The 21,946-nt window shown below is 36.8% G+C and overlaps 1 protein-coding gene across 1 annotated transcript; it reads right to left on the bottom strand.

Moving 5' to 3' along the window:
* Positions 1-249: 249 nt before the first annotated feature.
* Positions 250-9,135, bottom strand: CYP57 (peptidyl-prolyl cis-trans isomerase CYP57). Its single transcript, XM_006598528.3, has 8 exons — positions 9,106-9,135; positions 8,646-8,782; positions 8,128-8,151; positions 6,909-6,996; positions 2,131-2,223; positions 1,725-1,757; positions 1,557-1,613; positions 250-360 (listed from the first exon to the last, which is right to left on the bottom strand). The coding sequence occupies exons 1-8, from the start codon at positions 9,133-9,135 to the stop codon at positions 250-252; spliced, it is 573 nt and encodes a 190-aa protein (XP_006598591.2).
* Between the last annotated feature and the right edge of the window lie 12,811 nt (positions 9,136-21,946).

The raw sequence follows: 21,946 nt of genomic DNA, 5'->3' as shown, positions 1-21,946 counted from the left end.
GATTTTGGGCAAAAAAGATGCATCATAGCATTATCATTCTGTCATTCCCAAGCATGATTAATTAGTTGTGCTATGCAACTGTCTCGTTATCCTGTCTCAAAAAAAATCCCATGACAAGAATAGTTAGTTTCAAGCCACAGAAATATTTGTGTACAAAGCCCACATCTGTATAGGAAGTGCAGTTGCTGCTGAGGATTCAATCAACTTTGCTTAGAGAACTATTGTTTGTTAGCCATGTTGCGTTAAAATTTACATTTCACCACATTCAGCAATGACGCATGCTAATTTTGGCCGGTTATTGGGTCTCGTTGCCACGTTCTCAATCTTCCTGACAACCAAAAGACCATCTCCAAGCACTCTCTGCATAACGGGAAGACAGGTGGTAAATGCAAAACATATTAACAGTTTAGGACAAGAAAGATGCTAGTAACATTTCAAATAAGGCACATAGATTAAAATGCATGTGAATTTTTTTGAGGCAGGTCAAAATTCTTTCCAAACAATAAACTGAGTAATGGCATGCAGCCCCCCCCCCCCCCCCCCCCCCCCCCTCCCCAAAAGGGAACGCGACACTTTTCCCATTACACACACATATGGCATAATAAGAAATCTATGCTGTTAATGCATTTTGACTTCTGTGGCAGTGTAGCTTAAATTTGATAGTGGCTTTGGTTTGTTCATCTCTCAGGTTTTACATTCTAAGTTAACAGATTAGATAAACCTTGCACTCTGTTACCAAATACCCGGCATCTTAATTTGAAGGCATGAAGACATAAAACTAGGTCCATTTGATTAGCTAAAAAGTGAGGTAATCGACAGCACAAAAAACATTGTTATTTCATGTTTGATTTAAAAAACAGATTGGACAGCACAAATAAAAAGTGATGGGCAGCATAAAATAACACAAATTTTTGTTACTCAACAAACCACTTGGGACAACTATTAAAAGACAAAAATAACCATTTTAAATTCCCACTTTTCTTTTCTTGCCTCCCACTCTCGCCTCCCATTCGATGACTCATTCTCAAGTTTTTTGTAACCGCTATTTTTTATTTTAACCTCTACTCTCATTTTTTTTTATTGTAACCTCTACTCTCATTTTTTAATCGTGCTATTTCATGATTTTTATTGGTTCTGTCCATATGGCCTTCAATATAATAAAATATAAAAGTATTTTATGTCAATATATATTATAATATATAATAAATTATAATATTTAAATATATATTATATAATTCCATCAACAAAAACAATATATATTATATAATATTTGTTATATATCTTAAAATATATAATAATATTTATTATTTTAAAATATATAATAATATGAATTACATTAAGGTAATTAATAATAAAAAGGGTATTGTGGTAAGTTTTGTATTATTTTATTGTACAGGACAAAAAGTTGTTGTGCAACTTAAGTATTTGTCGAGTACTGTTCTCCTTGTGCTGTGTTGTACTGTGTAACAAACATTGAGGAACAACTAAATTCACATTCAGGCTGTTTGAAGAATAATTAATATATGCAACCGCACTCCGAAGATAGTGAAGCATACCCCAAAGACAACATGCTTTTTGTCAAGCCAGTCGCATTTTGCACATGTTATAAAGAACTGCAAGCAAGAAGAGAACATTCATCAATAGGAAAAGGGCATTACCAATTTAACGTTACCACTGACAAAAGGGAAAGGAAAAGGAAGTGAGTGTGACCACTGGAAAGTTACCTGACAACCATTGGTATTTGGTCCGCTATTTGCCTGCAGATTAGACAAACAGGACTTAAGCCATTTTTAGTTGAAATAAGTGAAAGCATAACTTAGTCATACAAATTGAATCAATTGATGCCATGATTGTTTGAAGTTTAGCAAAGAAAAATTAATATGATTCCAAAGTTTCCAGGAAGTAACAATTGTAAGTTAACCTGTTAGGAAATGTCTTATAGATTTGTGTATGTATGTACTGTCAATAAGTGCTCCAGTTAAGGAGCTATTTCAGGAATATATAAACATTGCAATTATCACAGTAAATAATACCATACTGGTACATATTTATCCTTGAGTGGCCATTCCATTAACAGTCTTTGTTTTCATATTACCCAAAATGACAAAGGTAGAAACAGCAAACACATACCATGGACAGAAGGCCAGGACCAGTGTGTTTCGCAGTAAAGTTTTCATCATCAAACTTGAGTCCATAGATGGAAACACATCCACTACCATCACCCTGCCAAGGAAGAAAAGAATATATTAGTAAAGATTTCACATAAAAGCAGGATTTAATTCTATTGTTGTTGCTGACAGCATTTATACAAACCGGGATTTTATATAAAACCAGTTCTGATTTGGGAGTATACATGACAGTTAATTTATAATAATTGAATTTGAACCCCAAGCATATCATGCTCCAAACTAAAAACTCATTTAACTTTTTGTTGTGTGAGAGAATACCATTTCTCCCTTAGTCTAGTTGTTTTAATTGATATTTTATCAATAATTATGATATTGATATTTCAGTGTTTTTGACATTTAATATAATGATGCTACTGGCTATAATTTCCAAAATTCAAATTAAATGCGTTTATAAATAAATCATTAATCAAGTTACATCCTTGGGTATCATTTGGGTTTAGTTACATATAGTAGCATGATAGCAAACTTCACCTATGATCTCAGTCTATTACCAAGCCACGGGGTAAAGGAGGAGAGGGGGTTGTTTTAGGCCCCGACAGTTAGCGTAAAACTTGTTGAAACCCCAGACAAAGAACTCATGACTGTTTTGTGCTTATGCTAGGTCACATTACCTAGAAGTAACACACCATATGTCTAAAGTACAGTGTTAAATGAGCAAGTATTGCTGCGTGGCACCTGAATGTAGCGCAAAATGAGCAAGGACCCTCATTTTTCCAGACGGACATGGGTATAGAAGCTAGTCTAGAAGTGCTTGATTAGGTTTGCTAATTGGAATATTGGTTTGATAGTTAAGCTTTTGGAAGTGATGGACACCACCAAGGTTTAAGAAAAAGCAAAGGAGCTGGATACTATAGGATTTAAACTTTGATATATAGGGAAAGTTAGGGAAAGAACGGAGTGGGTACTGTAACATCCCATTTTTTCGTAAATTAATTTTAAAAAGTTTGTTATTTATAAACAAAATAGAGTTTGTTTTTATAAAATAATAAAATAAATAATAGGTTCTGAGTACCCTAGTTATAAATAGCGTTAGGTCAGTTTTCACACTGACGATGTCTCATCTTCCTCTCAAATTCATTTTCCGCTCTTCTTCTCTCAAAACTCTCTCTTTTTCCTGCAGACCACCAAACATGTCTCAGAAAAATGACGATTTCAGATTCGTTCACCATTGGATCGTTGTGAAATTTAAGAACATGGTTCGCAACTCAATTCCGAGTAATCCCACCGTTGGGAATTACGAAAAGATATCGGAGCAAATACACTTCGCATCATAGCATTTTCTTTTCCCGCAGAAATCCAAAATCGTCCCAGTAAAACTATGATCCCGATTTCGTTAACCATTAGACTTTCATGAAATTTTGATATGTGGTTTGCGATTCAATTCCTCACACCTTCATCATTGGGATTTGCAAGATAATATTCATGGAGAGAGAAAAAGGAATCACACGAAGACAGTACAAATGAAAGCTTCAATCCCTTATCCGTCTCTCTGACGTTTGGAAACTATCGAAGCAGTCGGAGGAAAAACTGGAGGAATCTCAGGGAACCGCTTGAGATGCCGCCATCGCTGTCGGAAGACACATGAACCCGCTTAAAGGTAAGGGATGAGTTATTCACAATTGGGGATTATTAGAGTATCAATTGGAATGGATTTTGGGGTGTTTATGCAATTTTTATTTTATCCTTATAATTATAACTAAGAATTATATATGTTTGATGAACCAGTTGATGTCTCAATGAGAAATTATTGTGAAATTAATGTGTTCTTGTGTTGAGTGTGAACTCTTAAAAAATTGAACTTTTTTTATTAACGTGAATTATATTCTAAATAGTATTATTTTTAATGACTTATTTTATGTGAATTATTATCTTATTCTATATTTTTCCACGACGATGATCAACATGTTGTGTGTATATATTTATTGTAATACTAAAATAATAAATTAAATAAAGTTTTAAGGTTAATGCCTAGTGGTAATTTCTTTTGATGTAACATTAAATTAATTGTTATAAAAACTCTTTTGATTAAAAATAATGTAGCTTGATTTACAATATATATATATATATATATATATATATATGTTTTGTGTCATGCAAATATGATTATTGTGTGATGTGTATATGAGTTATGAGATGTTAAATTGTGGGAATGATATTTGGTTGCAAATAAGTGTGTGTTTAACACTTATGTGACAATAATTATGTTGCGAGCTATAAATTATACAATAACCCGACCAGTGTTGATATTGAGAAAAGTGTTGATGCGTAGTGTTAAAGAGAAATTGTAGGTTTCCTATTTAGGAACCAGTGTTAAATTGTAGCGCAATGTGTTAAACGTGTTTGAAAACACGAGTGTGAGATCGTGGGTATTGTATAATTCATGAGCAGTGTCTATGAATGGAATATGTGATGAATTGTGGAATAACATGTTGCTTTGAGATTATAGTATTGTTATTGAGATTATACCATTGTGATTGAGATCAAGTGTATGTGATAAACTGAGTATGCACGTGATTGAGATATTGTGTGCATTGAGTTATAAACTATGAATTATACAATCACACGACTATAAGTCCCTTTAAGGATGACGAGTTAATGCTAAGTTCCTATTAGGGCGAGGAGTTAATGCTAAGTCCCTTTAAGGGCGACGAGTTAATGTTAAGACCCTTAAAGAGCGACGAGTTAAAACTATTTTGAGAACAATTGAGGAGTCGTGTGTTTTGTACAGTTCATAGATAGAGTCTGTGTGCTAAAATAATTTTAGGGGTTAGACCTAAATCAGGAGGGAGAGGCCCTGACGGACTCTTCGGAGTGTAGGCCTTGGGGGTCACCCGGTTTGAGTGATCCTTTAAGCCTATGTTGATCCCATATGGTTGAAGCATTCTCGCAAAACACTGTGACCCTGACTGGTCTCCCTATGATTTTACTTAGTTAGAGTGACCTGACATACCCATTGTGTGGTGTGTCTTGTTATATACTCCTAAGCGCCCCAAGATGGTTTTTCACTAACATGGTACCATATTGCATATAAGCTTGAGTCTTAGCATAACTGTCTCATGTGCTTGCTAATTGTTTATTGTGAAATTGATGTGTTATTATGTATTGATCGGAGTGTGTGATTCTTGTGTATTGTGATTGATGATTGAAAGGTTTGATTGATGATTGAAAAGTGATTTTTGAATGACAAAGTGATGGAATTATGTAAGTTATGTTTAAGTAAGTTTTATTTTGTTTATATGATATGTATGTCTAGTTATCTTATTTCTCTCCATTAGTTAGAAATGTGATAACTCACTCTCTGTGTGTTATTTGTGTTTAGATCCTGTGATGATCTTGAACTTTGTGTTCAGGGGAGCAGATGATCTTGAACTATTTTATCCTTGTATTGAAGGACATTGGGACACGATACTCTGATAGGATGTGACATTGGAGCATAAGTTCTATATTAATTGCATGATGTTAGTTTATTTCATTTTACCTAATTGATTTAACAAAACATTTTTTGTAAATTTTGATGGCCTTGTTTAGAACGGAATATATTTTTAATAAGTTTTATTTGGTAATAGTGAAGTGAATATGAACCTTTTACCCATGTGAATTTGTTTACCAATATATATATATATATATATATATATATATATATATATATATATATATATATATATATATATATATGTCGGGGTAGAGGGTGTCACAGGTACTATTGTGGACAAGAATTGAAAGAATAATGTGGTGGATGCAAAAGTAATAAGAGACAAGATCTTATCTTTAAAATTCATGGTTGCATGTGAGACTATCAATATCATCTTATGCACCACAAGAAGGAATGAAAGAAGTTTATGGAGGAGTTGGTTCAAGGCATTCTGCTAAAAAATAAAATAAAATAAAAATTCTTATAAGCAAGGATCTAAATGGAAATCATTGGTAGTGAGACAAGGAAATTTACCGGAGTTCATGTCTTTGGTCTTAAAGAGCTAGATGAGGAAGGACAATTTATTCTTGATTTCTAAATGGCAAATGATTTCAAGATTACGAACACTTGTTTAGGACTAAGAAGCGGGAAGAACACATAATCACCTATAAAAGAGGAACTTCAAGGTCATAAATTGTTTTTCTTTTTGTAAGCATTTCAAATAAAACAGTTTGCAAGGATCGCAATGTAATTCCAAAAGAGAGCCTTACTACGGTCTTGGTCCTTATTGGTTTCTTTAAGAACCGTAAATAAAAGACTTAACAAGTTACAAATCCAAAAATCAACTAGTGGAAACTCAAAGGTGATGCTAAGGAATAAATTATTGGAAGAAGGTATCTGAGAATCATAAGGTGGCGTTAACCTCATTTGGTATGAGATGTCTAATATGGTTAGTAAGGTTGCAAAAGTAGTCTTGGGTGAATCAATAGACTATGGACTGAGATTAGAAATCTTGGTACTAGGATGAAAATGTGCAAGAAAAGGTAAGAAACAAAAGAGTGTTTTAAAGCCTTCATGTATGCAATAACATAAAAAAATGGGCAATGTATCGAAAGGATAGAAATGAGACAAGGAAAGGAAAGTTGCGAGTAAGACGAGACCCAAAACTTTATAACTAAATTAACCGTCATGTTATACGTGTCCAATAAGATCAAGCCCTACGTATGGACCATAAAGTGTACTCAGCTTAATTTATTTTCATGAATGTTGACACAAACAGATAAAGTCAAATATAAACCAGATAGTACCTTTACAAAATCACCATCCTGAATCATAAAATCCTTAATCACTCTATGAAATTGACAAGCCTTGTAACCAACAGGCAATCCTACTTTCCTGTCAATAAGATCAGATCATAAAAAGTATTAGTCAATTTAAACTCACCTACTAAAAAGGCAAACATTCAATATCCTTTTGGCAGTCAATACGAGAATAAATCATGAGGGGGTGGGGCTCAAAAAAATACTAAAAGGTTGTTAAATTAGAAGATCCTACCTAGTCTCAAATTAAATGGGGAAGGAAGAAATGTAAAATGTACAAATAACAAATAAGCATAAGACCTTTAAAATCACAACACTTATCAATTCAAGATAAATAATGTGTCTTGTACGTTGATTTGATATACAATCTTAGCATATATTTGGTTCTTAGATTTAGTTAATAAAATAATAATATTTTTCTCTTATCATTTCCACCACGTTGGTGAAAGAGAATGAGGGCAGATGTCAGGCCAGTTGGAAGGGCTAAACAGAAATTACAGTTGCAAGGAGGCAGAAGTAAATGTAGATTTTAGTTGCAGCAAGGAGATGTCACATTATAATTACAGATTTCAGTCAAAGCAAGATCACAGCAGCAAGGGTTTCTGGCTGGGTAGATTCAGTTACAAATTTTCGGGTTTGGTTCTTGCTCACCCTAGACTTCTTTTGAAATTGGGATCACTTCAGCCTTCCAAATTCACAGAATAGTGGAATCATGAATTTAACAACCATCCCCCTTCCCAAGAAGTAGATGTATGCGGCATTATTCCAGCACAAGTGGAGACTTTCCAAAATTCAATCCCATCACAAGATAACAACCTTATCACCATGCCAACGTTGACTTAGAAGTACCATTATATCAATTTGTCATCATGACAGTAGTCATAAAAAAAAATGTTGATAGCAAAGAAAGCAAGACTAAACACCATCTCTGGCTGATCCTCATTCAACTAACAGACTTTGAAAGCAGGAAATGACAAAGGCATTTCCAACTCAGATTAAGGCTATGAATCTTATATTGCAAATCAGTAGTTATAATTATTAAAGTATACTACAACGATGATAATGATGTCATTGGTAACTTAAAAAGAAGAATAAAAAAGTACAACAATAGATCAAAACCATCATAACTATCATCACGACTCTAAATGAAAAGAGAAAGAAAACCGCGATATATTGATGGCCAGACTGGAAAAGATTGTTTCAATACCTGTACTCCCCAGTGCAGAACTGCCTGCCAAATAAAAAAAGCCAAAATTAATCAATTGAACTTCCCAATAAAGAGAATCTCAATGCAATAACAAACACCCACACACAAAAAAAGAAGAAGAAGGAAAGTTCAAAATACAGTTGAACAAATAAATTGTCTTTGAGAAGTATTCAAATCATATATACTAATACTATTCTACAAGCACACAAGATTCCAAACATGCATTGCATTTACAAACATATTTTTTCTATTTCATTGTCATCTATGTAGCTGAATGAAATTCAAGCTGAAACGTAAGTTTCTTAAATTCAAACAGATAATATCACATCACATCAACTAAGAAAAAAAAATTAAATCTGCACTTTTGCAATTAAAATGAGTAAACTTCTGTAGACTAAAACCAAAACTAGTGATTTTTCGTAGAAGTTCAATCACAAGTTGATAGCAATGCTTAAAGCCAAGGGGCACTCTAACTAGCACTAAAAGAAGAAACGCTTTAACACTAGAAGCATAGATACCTGAAATTCTCGGCGGTTTTTGGGGCAATATCGGCAAAGAGTTCCATCTTGATTCGACCGGCGGGAATGTTACCGATGGTGACATCGAAGAAGACGATGGGGTTCTTAAGGTTTGGAGGTCGCACTCCACACCCGTGCTTGTAATTTATACAAAAAAGCTTTAAAAAATATTTAATATATTGTTAATCCTTATAAAATGATTATATTTTGAACTTGAAGCACTGTTATTGTTGGGTTGTGACTAAAATCTATATGGAAGTTTATTCTATTTTTTTTTTTCTGTTTTTGTCCTCTGCCTATATAAGGCAAGGATGCCCTGTATTTTCGATAGAGGATAAGCTTCCACTTGTATACTGCAACCATAATAAAAAGCTTTATGTTTTTCCCTCCCGTGGATGTAGCCTTACTCAAGGTGAACCACATAATTCTATGTGTTCTTTCTAATTCTTCTCTCTTTCACCTTTGCTGCACAATTCTGTGTGTATGACATTTCTGGTCTGCTGCATTTTCTGCTGCTGTTCTTGCTTGTTCTTCATCACTTCCATAACAAACTAGTATCAAGAGCTCTAGTTGCGATCAAGGGAATTCAAGATTCTCGTCTGAATACGAAGATCAAGCTGTGGGAGTCTTGTTTATGGTTCTTTCGCTGCTTCTTTGTGATTAAGAACATTCAAGAAATCATGTCAAACACAATCAAGATTGAGAAATTCAATGGAAAGAACAGTTTCAATCTGTGGCGGATCAAGATGCGTGCTTTGTTGAAGGAACAAGGTGTTTAGGCTATTGTTGCTTCTGCATCTGTGAAGAAAGAAGTGGCTTCTGAATCAAAAGAAAAGGCCTCTATTTCAAAGACTGAAGAACTTGCAGAACAAGAAGAAAAGGCACACTCACTAATCTTGCTTTCCTTGTCTGATGAAGTTTTATATGAAGTTGCAAATGAAGAAACTGCAAGTGGCTTATGGCTCAAGTTGGAAAAGTTGTATATGACTAAGTCAATCTGCAACAAGCTCTTCTTGAAGAGGCGTTTATTTGGTTTACACATGAAAGAAGGTACATCTCTTAAAGATCATCTTGATGAATTGAATTCTATTTTGATGGAATTAAGAGATATAGATGTTAAGATAGAGGATGAAGATGCTACCATGATTCTGTTAGCCTCTCTACCACCATCATATGAAAGCTTTGTCAATTCTCTTAGTGTTGGTAAGGAATGTGTCACCATGGAGGAGGTGAAATCCAGCTTATACTCAAGGGAACTTCGATCTAAAGCACCTGGAAATTCTGAAGAATCAAATGGATCTGGTCTTGTTGCCTCTAACTCTAACAAGGACATCAAGAAAAAGGTGTTTAAAGGAAAGAAGAAGACTCATGTCAATCCAAAGGATATCTGTAATTACTGTAAGGAGCCAGGTCATTGGAAGAAAGATTGTCCCAAGAAAAAGGGCAAACCATCTGCTGCTGTTGCCAAGGAAGGTTCCACATCTGAAAATGAGCTTGTTCTCTCAGTTGCTGATCATCACCAACATTCTGAAAATCAGTGGATATTAGACTCTGGTTGTTCCTTTCATATGTGTCCTAACAAAACCTGGTTCGACACCTATGAAGAGAAATCGGGTGGAAATGTCTTCATGGGAAATGATGTCTCATGCAAGATAGTTGGAATTGGCACAATAAAAATCAAGATGCATGATGGAATTATCTGAACACTCACTAAAGTTAGGCATGTTCCAGAGCTGAAGAAGAATCTAATCTCCATAGGTATTATGGATGGAAAAGGGTTCAAATGCAGCACTGAAAATGGGGTCATGAAAATTCAGAAAGGCTCTACAATGGTGATGAAGGGTATAAAAAGGGGTAATCTTTATATACTTCAAGGTACAACATGTATTGATGATGGTCTAGTAGCTGTTGCATCAAGATCTAATAAGAGCATACCTGACTTAACTCAATTGTGGCACATGAGACTAGGTCCTATGAGTGAAAAAGGTATGATGATACTTCAAAAACAACAGCTATTGGGAAATCAGAAATTGGATGAACTGAAATTCTGTGAGCACTGTGTTTTCGGCAAGCAACATAGGATTAAATTTCCTAAAGCAATTCACACCACCAAAGGAACTCTTGATTATATTCATGCTGACTGTTGGGGGCCTGCAAGAGTACCTTCTCTAGGTGGTGGATGTATTTTATGTCCATAATTGATGACTACTCAAGAATGACATGGATCTACATCATGAGTCAGAAGAGTCAAGCTTTCAAATGCTTCAAAGAATGGAAAACACTGATTGAAAAACAAACTGAAAGGAAAGTTAAAAGACTCAGAACTGATAATGGCTTGGAGTTTTGCTCAACAGAATTTAACAAATTCTGCAGAGATGAAGGGATTGCTAGACAGCTTACTATTAGGAACACTCCTCAGCAAAATGGAGTTGTTGAAAGAATGAACAGAATACTCCTGGAAAGAACAAGATGTCTATTGTCTAATGCTGGTCTCAACAGAAGTTTTTGGGGATAAGCTATCAATACAGCTTGTTTTCTGATCAATAGAACACCATCTACTGCTATAGGACTTAAAACTCCTATTGAAATCTGGAATGGCAAAACAGCAAACTACTCAAACCTAAGAGTATTAGGTTGCAATGCCTATTATCATGTCAATGAAGGAAAGCTGGTACCTAGATCAAGAAAGGGTCTATTCATGGGTTATGGTGATGGGGTGAAAGGCTATAGGATTTGGTCACCATCCGAAAAGAAAGTTCTTCTCAGCAGAGATGTAATTTTTGATGAATCACATCTGTTTCATCCCAAGCTTGAGGTTCCAATTGCTGGAACACAGAGCTGCCACTCTCCTCAAGAAAAGGATATAGAATCTACAGCCAAAGACTTAGAAAAAAGGGGTCATTCCGGAACATCTCCTGTAGTTCTTCAAGAAGGTGAGAAATTAGAAGATTTCAGTGCAAATGAGTCTCATTTGGCTGCTGAACCTGATCCTCCACAGCTCAATTCTAAAATCAATCAGAGACCAAAAAGGGTCACTAAACCTCCCGAAAGATATGGTTTTGAAGACATGGCTGCCTATGCATTACATGCAGCTGAAGAAATAGATTCAGATGAACCAACCACTTACCAAGAAGATATCAATCACCCTGAAGCTAAAAATTGGTTGTTAGCTATGAAAGAGGAAATGGAATCTTTGTATAAGAATCAGACCTGGAAACTTGTTGAACTACCTAAAGGAAGACATGTGGTAGGTTGCAAGTGGATATTCAAGCGGAAACATGGTCTTTCAAAAAAGGAAGGGATAAGATACAAGACTAGGTTAGTTACCAAGGGATTCAACCAAAAAGAAGGAGTAGATTTCAACGAAATCTTTTCTCCTGTGGTCAGACATACATCCATCAGGGTTATGCTTGCTATAGTGGCAAACCAAGATCTGGAACTTGAACAACTTGATGTCAAGACTGCTTTTCTCCATGGAAGATTGGAAGAAAATATTCTAATGAAACAGCCTGAAGGGTTTGAAGTTCAAGGAAAAGAAAGGTATGTTTGTCAACTGCAGAGGTCCTTGTATGGTTTGAAACAATCTCCAAGGCAATGGTACATGAGGTTTGACAGCTTTATCATCAGCCAAGGATTCAAGAGAAGTCACTATGATTGTTGTGTTTATCACAACAAGGTGGAGGATGGATCAATGATCTATCTTCTACTCTATGTAGATGACATGCTTATTGCAGCAAAAAGCATGTGTGATATACAAAATCTGAAGATCCTCCTGAGTGGTGAATTTGATATGAAAGATCTAGGGGCTGCAAAGAAAATCTTAGGAATGGAGATCTATAGGGACAGAACTCAGAAAAGGTTATTTTTGTCTCAAAAGGATTACATTCAAAAGATACTTGTGAGGTTTGGAATGGATGATTCTAAACCTATCAACACTCCCCTTTCAGAAAAAGAGAAGTTGTCTGCTATGATAAAGGTTCAAGCTCAATCTGATTAGGACTCACTACTACAATTTTTAGATTTAACATCGCACGGTTAACATCGGTTATTCACAAAACCGATGTTAACAAAAGCGCGGTGGCATTTTTGTAAATAATTAGACATAGTTAACATCGGTTTTCAGAAAAACCGATGTTAAGTACTATATATTAACATCAGTTATTTAAATAACCGATGTTACTATGGAGTAGTTAACATCGGTTTTGGAAAAACCGATGTTGGTGTGTCGTTGTTAACATCGGTTTGGTAAAAACCGATGTTATGGAGTTGATTTTAACATCGGTTTTCTTAAAACCGATGTTACCTAGTTGTTTTTAACATCGGTTATTTTTAAAAAACCGATGTTGTTGTCATTATATATTAAAAATCTGATTCTGCAGAACCCGCGCGCTCGAACCCTATCGTTCTTCTTCTTTCTCCTTCTGCCCTAAGTTCGTCTTTGTCGCAAACTGGCCTGCACTTCTGTGACTGCAACCACATTGTGGAGTTCGTGTGTGTGAAGTTCGTCTCTGCCACTTATCGATTGAGGTACGTCCTTTCGTTTTAACATTAGGCGTTCCTCGTTTTAACATTTGCTCGCTTTCACAGGTCAAAGAAATCTAGGAAAGGAAAGAGTTCCGGAAAGGGTGGGAATCGATTTTGGAAGTGCATTGTGGTTCGCCTTAAGACTCCCAGGGCGTTCTTCTTATTTCTCCTTCTGCCCTAAGTTCGTCTTTGTCACAAACTGGGCTGCGCTTCCGTGACTGCAACCACATTGTGGAGTTGGTCTTTGTGGAGTTCGTGTCTGCCACATATCGATTGAGGTACCTCCTTACGTTTTAACATTAGGCGTTCCTCGTTTTAACATTTTCTCACTTTCGCAGGTCGAAGAAAACTACGAAAGGAAAGGGGGGGAAGCGATTTTGGAAGTCCATTGTGGTTGGCTTTAAGCCTCCCAGGGAAGCCATCGAAGGTATGTCTCTGTTGTCAAGTTATGTCTAAATATGAAAAAAATATAATGCTTGAAATGGAGTATGGGTGTGAGATGCTAAAGTATATTGATTGCTTGCTCTTGTACTATTTGCATTGTGGGGATATAGTGCTGGATTTGTTATGGGAAATTCTTTGATAAACCTAAAACTCTATATGTCATCTTAAAACCTAAAACCTAATGTTGTGATTCTGCTGTGAGGATATGATAAATAGCCTGGGGTACCTTTCTGCTAGTGATTCCTGTTGATTAATCCACTTGTGTTTCCAGAATCTAATTTTCTCTCCATCTCCCACCTTCCACCTCATGTTATTTTGAATAACCATTCCCTATTGTGATTGATTAAAAGCGTGTTTTAGATCCCTCCACTAAACAGATTGCTTTGCTGAGTTTCCTGTTTCTTCAAGGTTTCTCCATCCACCATATTTCGATTTCAGAACTCTGGTCCACAGTTCACCATTTTCTTGCATTAATTGCCACTTCCATTTTCCAAGTAGTGCGAGGTTGAATGTTTCAATATCCTTGATGCCCAAGCCAGCCTTTTCTTTTGGTAAGCATACTGATTTCCATTAAATCCATGCAATCCTTTTGTGAATTGCCTTCCTTCATAAAAAACTTCGCTGCAGCTTTAAAAATTGCCTTCTGAATTTCTTCGTCCATGAAAGGTGCCAAAAGTTCGTTATTCTACTGTAGATTAACAGTTTGAAACCTGATTCCATCAATCTTGGGTCGCTGACCAATTGGTTCTTGGAACCTATGGAAGAAAAAGGATTTCACCTCTTCCTTCACCTTGTGTGGGTCGTCAGTCCATGAACCATCAATGAATACACCCCTGATAGAATTTCTATTTCGGTTAGCATTCATCAATAGGTGGAAAAAACCTGTGTTACAATCGCCTTCTTTTAACCATCTTCATCTGGATTTCTGCCTAAGTAAGGATTGATGGGCTTGGGCAGCAACCCAAAGAGAATCATGTAACTGCTTCCTCTCCAATTTTTCTTGCTCTGTTAACTGTCTATGTATTGAGTTCTCCTCCAGTTTATTTAAATCTGATTCCAGCTTTGTGACCTTTTTGAATGTATGTCAACAAACTTCTTCTTCCTCTATCATGAAGAATTCTTCTTCTTCTTCCACTCAGAGGAAGTGTGCTTTTGCTAGAAAGTGTGCTAGGCTGGTCAAAGAGCAAAGGGCTCGTTTCTACATCATGAGGCACTGTGTCATTATGCTCATATGCTGGAATGAGTACAATGATTCATGAAACACAACAAAAAAGATCTACCAAGTTCAAAAAAAGTTGTATTTTTTTTAAGTCCCTCTTTGTTCACTTTGTATGAGATCCTTCCTGTTGGGCATGAGATTTTTCTTGGAGTCAACAAGTGTACATAGAAAATTTTCTTCTTCTTGAGAGATGAGATCCCTTTGTTGTCTACTTATGAGGAATAACTGATAGTACTTCTGCTGCAGGGAGTATTGTTCCCCTAGCCAATTATCAGTCTAGAACTTGATATTTTCCCCACACCTAACCTTCCAAGACAAGTTATCTTTAAAAATACTGCAGTCTAGCTGATGGTACAAGTTTCTAATGTCTCTCCACCAATGGGAATAACCCCTTTTGTCTCTAGCATTTTGAAGATCTGACCAACCACCATATTTAGAGGTTATAACCCTAGCCCATAGTTGTTGCTGATCAGATGCAAAAGCCCATAACCATCTTCCCATCAAAGCTGAGTTGAATTTGGAGATATCTTTTATCCCCAGCCCCCCATCAGCCTTAGGCAAACAAAGATCAGTCCATTTCACCCAAGGAATTTTTTTTTGATGAATATCTCCACCCCACAGAAAATTCCTTTGAAGGGATATCAGCTTTTTGACAACCTTTTGAGGTATCTTAAAGAATGAGAAGAGGTAAATTGGGAGGGCATTGAGGACATAATTTATTAGAGTAACCTTCCCAGCCATGGATATATTTTTCTGAGCCCATTTGGCTAATTTTGACTTGAATTTAGTGATGATAGGCTCCCACACCAGCTGGCTAGAGGGATTAGCCCCAATAGGTATGCCTAAGTAAAGGAAAGGACATTCCAGCTACCGACAGTTCAGGTTATTAGCTGCTTCCCTGGCCTAATTAACACCATCACCAATAACCCCAAATTGGCTTTTGGCAAAATTAATCTTTAAACCAGAAGCTAATTCAAATCCTCTTAAGATGGCCTTAATAGCATGAATGTTGTCCCACACAGCCTCTCCAAAAAAAACAGTATCATCAGCATACTGTAAGATGTTGATAGGCTCCCTATTCTTACCAACCAAGAAGCTTCTAAAGAGGTTTTTGTGGACTGCTTGTCTCATCATACCAGTAATGCCTTCTCCTACAATATTGAAAAGCAAGGGAGCTAGGGGATCCCCTTGTCTCAAACCCCTTGTAGGTGTAAATTCCTTAGAGGGGATACCATTAATCAAAACACAAATAGAAGCTGAATGGAGGCATGCTGATATCCAAGACCTCCATTTTGGGCAGAACCCCAATCTAAACAGCATATAGTCCAGGAAAGACCAAGACACTGAATCGTAGGCCTTTTCAAAATCCACCTTGAAGATCATCAATGGTTTCTTGCTTCTCCTTGCTTCCTCAACCACCTCATTGAGAATCACAATACCATGGAGGATATGTCTACCTTTAATGAAGGCTGACTGCCTTTCATCAATTAGCCCATCCATAACAGACCTCAATCTATTAGACAACAACTTGGCAATAACTTTATACATATAGCCTATCAAGGATATAGGCCTATAATCATTGAATGATTGAGGATGGTTCAGTTTAGGAATCAATGCCACAAAGGAAGCATTACTTCCTCTAGGAAAGCTGCCATGGGCATAAAACTCATCTACAAACCTTCTAAACTCTGGTCTCATGATATCCCAAATTTTTTTGATAAAGTTGAAGTTAAGGCCATCTGGCCCAGGGCATCTGTCACCTCCACAATTCCACACAGCTTCTTTAAGCTCAAGGTCAGAGAAGGGGGCAGTCATATGCTCTCTTTGCCTCTGAGAAATAGCTTTAAAAGGAACCCAATCCAAAAAAGGCCTAGAATAATCCTGTTCAGAAAATCTGGTCTTGAAATAATTAACAGCTGCATTCTTGACTGTATGGGGTTGCTGGACCCACACCCCATCAATAGAGATACCTGGAATAGCATTGAAAGCTCTCCTAAAATTTATAATTTTGTGGAAATACCCAGAATTGCAGTCCCCCTCCTTCAGCCAAGATATCCTAGATTTTTGTCTAAAAAGGGATTCCACTGCATTTGATACATTCCATAACTCCTGCTGAAGGGAGTTTCTGATTTTGAGCTCTTGATCAGTCAAAATACGATTAGAAGCTAAGTCCTCCACCTTATTTAATTTCTTCTGAATGTTGGATATCCTGTTAACATCAATGTTCCCCTCTCCCTTACTCCACTGTAGTTCTGAATGCTGGATGTCCAGTAGAATTGGCTTGCAATTCTAGTTGTAGTTCTTTTTATCCCAGCATGCCCCCTATGGGAGAGTTATGAAATTCTTTCAGCAACATTTGAATCAATTCTTTTTCCTCAGGAATTACTACCCGATTCTTCCAATACAACAAATTACCCTTGATTGTGTAATTTGTCTGTGATTCTGGTTGTTGTTTACACAACTGTATCAGTTCCTGCAATGCAACATTCTTTATAGTGGCTTGTTCAATCTTCTGCAGTATACTAGCTTGAGGTTCAGACCAAGACAGCATCATCATTCATGACAAAGAATCAGCAGCTAGATTCTCCTTTCTGGCCTTGTATTCAATCACACAATCATATCCAAAAACTTGTGTAACCACTGTTGTTGTTCAGGTGTCTGTAGGGGTTGTTCCATCAATGATCTCAAGCTTTTTTGATCAGTTTTGATAATAAATTTGTGTCCCAGCAAGTAGTGTCTGAACTTAGCTATAGCTTCAACAATTGCTAACATCTCTCTAAATTTGTCAGATTTCTTTTGCACTCTAGGTGCAAGTTTCTTGGAAAAAAATGCTATTGGATGGCCATTCTGATGTAATACTGCTCCAATACCAGTGTCGGAAGCATTAGTTTCCAGAATGAAGGGCAGCTGGAAATTAGGAAGAGCTAACACTGGAGCTGAAGTCATGACTTTCTGCAATTGAACAAATGTTGTCTCTGCCTCTGGTGTCCACTTGAATGCTTCTTTTTTAAGTAAATCTGTCAATGGTGCAGCAAGCTTTGCATATCTTTTGATAAACCTTCGATAGTAACCAGTGAGGCCTAAGAAACCTCTTAGCTGCTTGATATTGAGTGGTGTAGGCCATTCTAGAACTTCCTGCACCTTAGTAGCATCCATAGCAACTCCTTCACCTGAAACTATATGTCCCAAGTACTCTATCTCCAATACACCAAAAGAGCATTTAGACAACTTAGCAAACAAAACATTTTCTTTCAATACTTTGAATACAACCTCTAGATGGCATAAGTGTTCATGCCATGTGGAACTATATACCAATATATCATAAAAAAACACTAACACATATTTCCTTAAAGCATGTTGGAAAATATGGTTCATCAAACACTGAAAAGAAGTCGGAGCATTGGTTAAACCAAATGGCATTATTGGGCAAAATTTTGACTATGATAGGCAAAATTGCCTTATTGGCCAGAATTTGTTTATTGTTGCAGTGAAATTTTCTTTTTCTGCTGGTTTAAGTTGATTATGGATGTTGTATTTTAATTGAAATGTAGATAATAGGCTTTAAAAGGGTTTAAATACACTGTGGATAATTTCTGTATGCTTTTTTTTAGGCTTATCATTTACTACTGCTAATTGGCGTTGCTGTGGAAGCTCTTTGATTATAGCAACTCCAGGTATGTTTGTACGGTCTACTATCTTTATATGTATTATGATAGACTACTGTTTTGACATTTGTCGTAGCATTTATATACACATATATTGCTGTATTTGTTTGGTAGATAAATTGTTTGGTAGACTATCTTTATATGTATCATGATTTCCTCTTGGTTGGAATTATTGTCTGATGCTGTTATCTGTGTGATATCTGGTACTGCTGTTAGTGTGTTGCTATCATCTGCATGGTTTTTTTTTATCGGCAAAAATATATAAATATTTCATTATGTAAATAGTGATGAAGTACCAGAGGTACTTTGTACATAGATAGGATCCCATACATATGGTTCCTTAGAAAAAACTAATACAGTTTAATTAGGAACCATATTATGGCTAATACATCTGCTAAAGCCTCAATAAAAATCTACCCTTTAGTGATACAAAAAGCCTTGTTCGTGTAGCATTCGATCTGCTATGATGCATGAAGTGGTCTTTCGGTTCTTTTGGGAAAGCACCCACTGATTTGACCCATGAGACTGTCTCCCACCACAAGGGAAGTACCTTGCTGCAGTTGAAGAAAAGGTGCGTTGCATCTTCATCCAAATTGTTGTAGAATGGGCACAATGGATCAGCTATCTCCACTTGTCTTCCTCTTAAATTCATGTTCGTTGGTAAACGGTCTTTGATGAGCCTCCATGTAAATACCTTTGCCTTAGGTGGTATTTTAAGTCTCCACAGATGCGAGAAAGTCTCATCCTCTGATTCCCCCCTTATTTCCCCCAGCAGAAACTTATATGCAGTTCTGGTCGAATAGATTCCACTTGAGTCTTGCTTCCAAACCCATCAATCTGCTCCTTGTTGCTGTACTGCTAGCCCTACTGTTTCCTCTAGGAATTCAGCAGCCATTGTAGCTTCATTATCAAATAAGTTTCCCCTCAATTTAAAGTTCAATTCCCACCGTTCCTCCTTATGACTTCCCAAGAGGATGATAGGTTGCTGTTATTGGTTAGAGATTTGATACAGCGTAGGGAAAATAATGTCGTATTGGAGAAAATAATGTTGTTCCTATGCTTCCAAATCGAGTAAGTAAGAGCAAACCACCACCACTGCCATCTTTTTCCCTGCAACCCTACAGAAGCACCACAAATATGCTGAATAAACTGCAAGTGACAATATTAGAAACACTATTAATAATTATAGCAATCATTGTTACTGCACAATATTTTGGTCTACTTTGATGATATTATTTTTACAGGGAACTCTCCTATTTTAATTCAACAATTGATCAGTCAATTGAAATCAGTCTTGGAAATGACGAAAGGCTGATTATTAAAAATCATGTCATTTCTGAGGTTCCAAATGGATCTTGTAGCTACTATCCACCAGACCTTCCTCCTTCTATTGGAGTTCCTCGAGGCAGCCAAGGAGCAGTGCTGAAGAAAGTTCTCCATAGGATTGCTGTGCAGAGCGCTAACTTCCTTGACCCAGGAATAAAATTCCCACCACAAAGGCATTATTTTATGACAAGAGAAAAAAAGGTGGGATGCAGATTCAACTTGACTTTGGCAGAAGGGGCAGAGGTCATTTTGAAGGACAATCTGCCTCCTAATAAGGTTTTCCTTAGATGGAAGCCTATCCCAGAGAAGTCTCCAACTAGACACACACACACACACACACACACACACACACACACACACACACACACACACACACACACACACACACACACACACACACACACACACACACACACACACACACACACACACACACACACACACACACACACAGACATATGCCCAACAACAATAATAAAGCATAAGCACCCTTCAAACCCAACATTTTAAATTAGATACATAAACAACTGTTGATGTCTATATTTGCCTGTAATTGAATTTTACCTTTTGTATGTTCTTGTATGTGATCAGTGTAATTTGCTATATAAACAACTGTTGTTCATGCTGAGTGAACCTTAGATTCCCGTTTGAGACTGAATGCAATGACTCTTGCGGACAGTTTGCATTAGTCATTGTATTTAGTCTTGAATTGTCCGTTTGGACAGTTTGGGGAGACTGGTATTTTTATGTTAGATTCATTCGTGAAGGTTATTATTATTTTCATTAATTTGATTAAATTTCGGTTCAATGCATTTCAAGTTGTTCTCCGAGTGCATACTTGATTATCGGGAAATTCATTTGACCGATGTCATGTCGTGTACTTGGAGACCAATGCGAAATGCTGCCGAAATTTAGTCAAATTTTTGTAAATAATGGTAACCTTGACGATTGAAGCTAACATAAAAGACAGTTTTCCTAAATGGGATAGGGCCACACCTATAAATAAAAAAGTGAGATTTTCATGCATGGAATTGCTTAGATGGATCGAAGTTGGATGAATGCAAGTCGCATGAGCCCAGAATATGAGGATGGCGTCGAACAGTTCTTGCAATTTGCTTCAGAAAGAGGTCGACCGAATGAAGAAGGAAAATATTATTGTCCTTGCATCAACTGTTTGAATGGAAGACGACAACTACTTGACGACATACGGGACCATCTATTGTGTGATGGGATGAAGAAGAATTACACGACGTGGATATGGCATGGTGAAGTGACTGACATGCATACTGGGTCCCAATCTGAACCGTTTGATGTAGAAATGGGAGATCTCTTGGAAGACATGATTCGTGACCTTGGACAAGAGTGTTTTCAACAAGCACACACCCCTGTGTATGAAGGATTACAGAGTGATTCAAAGAAGCCTTTGTATGCAGGCTGCAAGAATTCCTTAACCCTGTTGTCTGTTGTGTTAAGTCTGGTTAATATGAAGGCCAGGTATGGGTGGAGTGACAAAAGTTTCACCTCACTGCTTCAGGTAGTGCACAATCTGCTTCCAGAGGACAACACGCTGCCTAAAAGTTACTATAAGGCGAAAAAGATATTGTGTCCGATGGGTATGGAGTATCAGAAGATTCATGCTTGCCCAAATGATTGCATGCTCTACAGGCATGAATTCCAAGAAATGTCCAAATGCCCTGTCTGTGGGACTTCACGGTACAAAGTGAAGGATGAAGAGGAAAGCAATTCTGATGAAAACTCCAACATGGGCCCCCCAGCGAAGGTTTTGTGGTATCTTCCAATCATTCCAAGGTTTAAGCGTCTGTTTGCTAACGAGGACGATGCAAAAGACCTTACATGGCATGCAAATGGAAGGATTTCTGATGGAATGGTCCGTCATCCAGCTGATTGCTTCCAGTGGAAGAAGATTGATGGTTTGTATCCGGATTTCGGGAATGAGCCAAGAAATCTTAGACTTGGACTAGCCAGTGATGGAATGAATCCATATGGCACCTTAAGCACTCAACACAGTTCATGGCCAGTTCTGCTAGTAATTTACAATTAGCCTCCTTGGTTGTGCATGAAGCGAAAATACATGATGTTGTGTATGATGATATCGGGCCCAA

This window comes from Glycine max, chromosome 15 (genome assembly GCF_000004515.6).
Source record: "Glycine max cultivar Williams 82 chromosome 15, Glycine_max_v4.0, whole genome shotgun sequence".
NCBI classification, from domain to species: domain Eukaryota; kingdom Viridiplantae; phylum Streptophyta; class Magnoliopsida; order Fabales; family Fabaceae; genus Glycine; species Glycine max.
The sequence above is the reverse complement of the archived record's forward strand: the minus strand, read 5'-3'. Positions and strand labels throughout refer to the sequence as shown.